Raw genomic sequence first — 6,855 nt, 5'->3', positions numbered from 1 at the left:
ATGCCTTACTGAGAGTGAACAGAAAGGGACTGGCCAGATGGACACCTGACCATGTTCTCCAATTTTGTGCAGGTCAGACAGCAGTGGTATTCACTGACATTTTTAACCTCTTCCTACTCCAATTGACAAGTCCACGATGCTTTAAGAAGCCCACTATCATCCTGGTGCCAATGGTGTGGATGATAGAAAGATAGGTGGAGGGGCAGGTAGTGTTGAGAAAGAACTCTGCAGAAGAACTTGAACAGATTAGGAAAATGGCCAAAGAAGCGGCAGATGGAATACAGTGTAGGGAAGTGAGTGATCATGCACCTTGATAGAAGAGGTAAAGATTACAACAACTTTTAAGATGGGGAGTGAGTGCAGAAATCAGAGCCAGAGGGACCAGGGAGTCCTAGTGCAGGATTCCCTAAAGGTTAAATTGCAGGTTGAATTGGTAGTAGGAAGGCAAACACATGTTAGGATTTATTTTGAGAGGACTAGAATAAAAGCAAGGATTTTATAAGGCATTGGTCTGATCAGATTTTGTATTGTGAGCCATTTTGGGCCCCATATCTGAGAATGTTTGTTCTGGCATTGGAGAAGGGCCAGAGGAGGTTCATGAAAATAATCCTGACAATTAAAGAGTTAATGTATAAGAAGCATTTGTTGGTTCTGGGGGACAGTGGGTTTGCGAAGAGGATGTGCAGAACAGTGGAAGAGCCTTTGTTGCAGCTGCTGATCCCAAGTAGCTGCGTGACAGAGTACTCTCTGATCCCGGGGACACATGGAGACAAAAATCAAGCGATGCCAGCAAATCATCAACTTGGTGAAAGATGGCCTTTGGTCTGTCCGAAAGTTGTTGGTCTGCAAGCACATTGAGATGGGCATGGAGGAATGCGGCCAACTGGCATATTCTAGGGTGCAGGAGTATGTACTGAGGGATGCACTGAAGCTTGGTGCAGCCATCTTCCACAAGTGCTCATTGGAGAAGGACTACAGTATAGGGTTCATCTACTCAAGAGGTAGGGGCCAGGTTGGGTGAGGAAGCCCCCCAAATATTGTAGCACACCACCACAGAGGACCACATCAGTGATTGCAGTGCTATTGATGTGTAGGGAAAGTACTGAAATTATAGACTATGAATGTAAAGAATGAAAAGGCATTGCACTGTTTATTCTTGTAAATATTTCTATTATGAATAAAGTTTATTCTGAATTTTAAAAATATTGATGGCTCTGAGCCTGTACTCACTGAAGTTTAGCAGTAGGAGGGTTTAGAAATGAAACATACCGAATTAAAAGATCTAGAAAGAAAGGACATGGAGACGATATTTCTATTAGTGGGAGAGTCTAGGACCAGAGGGCACAGCTTCAGAATAGAAGGGCATTCCTTTAATACAGAAATGAGGAAGAATTTCTTTAGCCAGAAGGTGGTGAATGGAATTGGCATAGATCATGGAGGCCAAGTCATTGGGTATATTTAAAGCAGAGATTGATAGGTTCTTGATTAGTAAGGGCATCAAAAATTACAGGAAAAGGATAGGGGAATGGGGTCGAGAGGGAAAATAAATTAACCAAAATTGAATGGCGGAGTATTGTCCATGCACCCCACTCAGCAATTGGATCCCTGCCTTCCTGACAACAGACCAAAATCAATGAGGATAAGAACACCTTCTCCACTATTACCCTCTACAAGATTGCATCCTCAGTACCTTAGTACACTCTCTATACCCCCACAAACACATGCCATATTCCACCGTAAAACCATTTATAATTTATAGAGTCAAATAGCATGGATACAGCATATAGGCCCTTCAGCCTAACTCATCCATAGCTACTGAGTTGCGAAGTGAACTAGTCCCAGCTGCATTTATTTGGCCTGCATCCATCTAAACCCTTTCTATCCATGTACTTATCTATGGCTTTTAAAGGTTGCTCATGTGCCTGCTTCAACCACTATGCCTGGCAGCTCTTCCCAATTACACAACACACTATTGTCTGAAGAAGGGAGGATGCAAAGAAGTAGGCAGACAGAGAGGCAGTGAACATGTAGATGCAGCAATCAGTTAAGGAAAATGATCTTAAAATAATTTAAGAAAGTTAAATAGAAAATTACTAATGTCTGCCAGGATTAGACTGCACTGTAAAATAAGGGATCCTGATCCCAGAAAGAAATTTAGGATGGAGGTGAGGAGAAATTTACTCAGAGAGTGGAATTCATATCAATATAGAGATGTGGAGACCAAGTCACTTAAGAAAGAAGTAAATAAACTTCTTGGTACAGAATGAGCCATGATGTGATGGTAGAGCAGACTCAATGGGCCAAATGGCCCAATTCAGCTGCTGAGTTTTATGGTCATAAAAGGCATCAAGAGCTGAAGGCTGAGACTGATGGTATGGTTTGAGATAATGATTGGCCATATCTGTCTCGGCCTGAAACGTCAACTGCACCTCTTCCTGGAGATGCTGCCTGGCCTGCTGCGTTCACCAGCAACTTTGATGTGTGTTGCTTAAATTTCCAGCATCTGCAGAATTCCTGTTGTTTGACAGAGTTCTGCTGCTTCTGTTTAACTTTTCATGTAAACTGTTCAGTTGCCAGAGGGGTCAAGACTAGGGGGTGAAGCTGAATGGCTAAAACAATGACATAAAGAAAATACATGTCACTGATCTGTAATGCACTTGGTAGGGGTAGGGGAAAATATCTACAGTTTTGAGGGAAGACTACAGTGAAGTGGGAGGAGCTAGATTGCTCTGACAGAGCTGATAAAATTTGACAGGTCGAATGACAACTTTTTCTGTGATTTCTCCCGTTCTCGCCTCTCCCGGTAATTGAAGACCAGGTGACTGCGACTTACTTGAAGCCAGTGAATAAATTACACATGCATTTATAAATATCTAACCATATTTGGAAACAAAAACAATTTAATTGCTTGGAGGATATATGGCACCCTCAGATGTTAACTGCTTGAGGTGGGGAGCTGCGGATGGAATAGCGAGGGATGCCTGGTTGGAAGCGAGGTACTTGTGAAGGAAGCATTTAAATTGAACATTCCTTCGAAAAGTGGAATGGTTGCGGAATTGCCTAAGGGCTGGGGTGGAGCCAGCAGTGGGCGTAGGTAATGAATAAGCGGGGCCGGACGGACGGGAGGTCGGTGACCTGCTACACGGATCGGAGGGGAGGCGGGGTGGGGGCGGGGCCAAGCCCGGCACTGGGCGGAGCCGCCAGTGATTGATTGGTGGGGACAGGACACGGATGATTGACAGCCGGGGCCGAGACCTCCACTTCAATCGGCGCTCCGTTGCCGAGCGGAGTGGGAGGGGTTGGAGAGAAAGAGAGAGCAAAAAAATAAATTGATCAATCTGTGACCGAGACTGAAAATATGCGCGGAGTGGTCGGTTCCACTTAATTAATTAGCTGTTTGTGTGTTTTTGTTTTTTTGGGCGGCGGGTGTTGCGCTAACTTGATGAAGATGAAGGTGTTGATGAAGCTGCCCGACCCCGAAGAAGAGGAGGACGAAGACGAAGAAGAGGAGGAGGAGGACGATGACGACGAGAAAGAAGAGGATAACGACGACGAAGAGGGGGTGAAAGCTGTTCCCGCCATGCCGCCGCCGGAGCCGCAGAAGGAGGCGGTTTACGAGTGGTTCGGCTCGGCGCTCACATCGGCGCAGCGGCTGGAGTTCTGCTGCGGCCTGCTGGACCTGTGCCACCCGCTGGAGCTGCGCTTCCTCGGCAGCTGCCTGGAGGACCTGGCCCGCAAAGATTACCACTCGCTCCGCGACTCGGAGATCCGTGCCAACAGCGCCGCCGACCTGGCCACGATCGGCGACGTGACGGACGAGGTGGTGCGCAGCAAGCTGGTGGTGTCGCTGGCGCTGCTGGGCTCGGAGAACCGCGAGGCGGCCACGGTGCTGGCCCGCGCCCTCGGCCGCATCGACACGGTCATCCGCAACTACGGGCTGCAGCTGACGGAGCGTAGCGTGCAGGAGTTCCTGCTGCTGCTCACCATGGCGTCCAACCACCCGGCCTTCTCCTTTCACCAGAAGGAGACGCTGCGCGAGCAGTTGGCCGACCTGCAGCGGCGGGGACCCACCAACGGCCGCAAGTTCCAGAACAACGTCGTCAAGGTAAATGGAACCCCGCCCCGCCGGTTTCTCCCCTGGTGTGAGCGCGGCCTAACAGGCAACTTTATGATTCGGTTATGCATGTGTCTAGCAAGCACCCGTGTGTGTGTGTTGAGTGTGTAATTCATTTTCTTCTCGACCCCCGTTCCGTCTCCCGTTCACGTGTCGTTTGGACCCCACGCCGCCAGGGTGCGCCGCCTCGACGCTGCTGACGGGGTTTGTCCCGGGGCGGTCGCAGGCCACCGATTGGAGGCAGCGGGGAGCGCGGGGCGGAGCGTGCGCGGCCGCGGGAGGAGGTGCTTGTGTATTTTTAAATGGGTCGTTGGCGCTTGAAATCAGCCAATGGGGTGGCGGCGTTGAGTCGGCTTCGGTTGGTGGGTGGAAGAAGTTGTATCCAAAGTCATTTGTCCTGATTTTTCCCCACCCCCCCCATTTCACATACCACGAAACAAACAACCTTCATTAAAAAACGAAAAAATCTGCAGATTCTGGAAATACAAGCAACACCCACAAAATGCTAGAGGAACTCGGCAGTAAACAGTACAGTCGGTGCTTTGGGTCGAGACCCTTCGGCAGGACTGGAGAAAACAAAATCATTTTTTTTCTCTAGTCCTGCAGAACCCTCATTAAATCACGCTTCGTTTTAAATGAATAAAATCAGTAATGGTCGATACACGGTCTTTTGCTTTCAACCATAAACGGGTGGGAGCACATGATTGTGCAGTGCCATGGTTCGCCTTGACGTGATGGTTATTTAAAATTAAACGTCTTGGGATCAAACAATAAGGTATGAAAGAGGAGGAAATGTTTACATTATTAGCTGCACTTGTGCTCTCCCCTTGCAATTCATTAATTTGTATACAGTTTACATACTGTAATTGCATCCATTTATGCAAAGCAAATTTTTGCTTAAGTACATTCAGTTTGTGTCTAAATGATCCTTCATCTTTGACTCATGAATCTCACCTTGGTGTAACGATGCAACTGTACATAGTTGAGAATTTGAGGAAATTCATCAATCTTATTTTGTGTGCAGCAGCAAATTAATGGCTCAAAAATCTGCTAATTTCTCCTAGCATTTACTTGGAAGCTTGCGATTTAATAGAGGCATGAAATTTGAGATTTCATTATGACAGGCAAGCTAATGCTTTAAGCAATTTCATTGCTTTATAAATAGTTTAATCTGTCCTTCAGCCATACTTCTTGATTTGAAGGACTAGAGGTTTAAAGTAGCCCTTAGCTTTAAACTATAACTTTGACCCTTAAATTTAAGCATTATTTCAGCAGAGATTTTTTAAAATAAAAACCCTTAAATTTGCTCTAAAAATATAACTAAAGGAAAATTGTTAACTTATGGTTAGAAGTTTAACAATCTCTTATTTGTGCGTGTTACTGGGGATATTAAGACAGTTTTCTCATACTGGTGACATTGAATGTGGAGAGGATGTTTCTTCTCATTACGGAGGAGTCTAGGACCGGGGGCACAGCCACGGGATATAAGAATATCCTTTTAGAAAGGAGGATTTTTATTATCCAGACGGTGGTAAATCTGTAGAACTAATTACCAAAGATGACTGCATTCCATTGTTCTTGGTTCTTGATCCTCCAAAATATTCCGCATGGAATTTAAACTGGAGGTTGAGTGTATTTAAAGCAGAGGTTGATAGGTTCTAGAGTAGTAAGGGTGTCAAAGGTTTTGGGGAGAAAGCAGGAGAATGAGGATGAGAGGGATAATAAATCACTCTTGATGTTATGGCAGAGCGGATTCGATGTGCCAAATAGCTTAATTCTGCTCCTATGTCGTGGTCTAAATAAACAATGACAGAATAGTCAAATGTTAAATATGTGATAATCATTTAGTTTTTAAATGGTTCAGTTTTTTTTAAAAGGGGCAAACTAATATTTATCGATGAACTATGTATAACTTTTAAGCCACATCTTTAACATCATTGTTCTTGGTTCTTGATCCTCCAAAATATTCCACATGGAATTTAAACTGGAGGTGGTGGAGGGTGGGCTTAAGAAGGAGATTTTTGAAGAAGAAAAGCTGCCTTAAATTTGATTGGGTTTGGTTGTGTGACTGTTATGGAGGTTATTCCATGCTTTAATTGTGCAGGGGAAAAATATTTGAAGCACTTGTTGAGCTGACGAGTTGTCTTTATGTAAAAGGATGTGTGGAGAGAGAGATGTTAGATTAATGTTTCAATTTTTTTGTGTTCTTGCAACAATAATGACAAATTAGGTCACTTTTTCCAGTTTAATAACCAGTATATTTTCTCCACTTAACTGTAGTCTGGTGCTGCTAGTGCCTGGCATTTTGTGTTTTTTCAAAACTTCAGGTTTTTTTTCTTCAAAAGCAAACTGCATTTATTGGAAACACAATTTTAGTATTTTCTAGTGCCTTGATTGTGAAAGTTATTCGTAAGAATTGAGTTTTGATTTAAGAAGCTATTTGTAAGAATTTGATTGTTATTTCCTGTTGTTAAAACATTTGTGTAGGAAGGGGACTACACTTGTGGATAGCAGTCTCACATTCAGTAGGTGATCTGTCTCAATGGTTTATTGGATGGCTTTGACATTGAGACATAAAGTTATTAAAAATCAATTAACTGGAGAACCAGAGTAGAAACAGGTAATGGGAAAATTTTGGTTATGGAAATAGGAGCTGATTGAGATGTTCTCTGGGGAGCTTCCTTCAAGTTCAACAGCAAACATAATTACAATAGCAGATAACACATTTGTGGCAACAAAAG

The 6,855-nt window shown here is 44.4% G+C and overlaps 1 protein-coding gene across 2 annotated transcripts in view; it reads left to right on the top strand.

Annotated features, from left to right (window-relative positions):
- Positions 1 to 3,028: 3,028 nt before the first annotated feature.
- Positions 3,029 to 6,855, top strand: part of LOC134357890 (zinc finger CCHC domain-containing protein 2-like) — a 68,357-nt gene continuing 64,530 nt past the window's right edge. The window contains exon 1 of one of the 2 annotated variants that reach the window (XM_063069634.1): positions 3,029 to 4,105. In XM_063069634.1, coding sequence (XP_062925704.1) covers positions 3,443 to 4,105 — 663 coding nt within the window. In that variant the 5' untranslated portion in view covers positions 3,029 to 3,442. The remainder of the gene's footprint in view (positions 4,106 to 6,855) is intronic. The other variant, XM_063069635.1, reaches the window with a different exon arrangement.

The sequence above is a fragment of the Mobula hypostoma genome, chromosome 17, assembly GCF_963921235.1.
Source record: "Mobula hypostoma chromosome 17, sMobHyp1.1, whole genome shotgun sequence".
NCBI classification, from domain to species: domain Eukaryota; kingdom Metazoa; phylum Chordata; class Chondrichthyes; order Myliobatiformes; family Myliobatidae; genus Mobula; species Mobula hypostoma.
The sequence above is the reverse complement of the archived record's forward strand: the minus strand, read 5'-3'. Positions and strand labels throughout refer to the sequence as shown.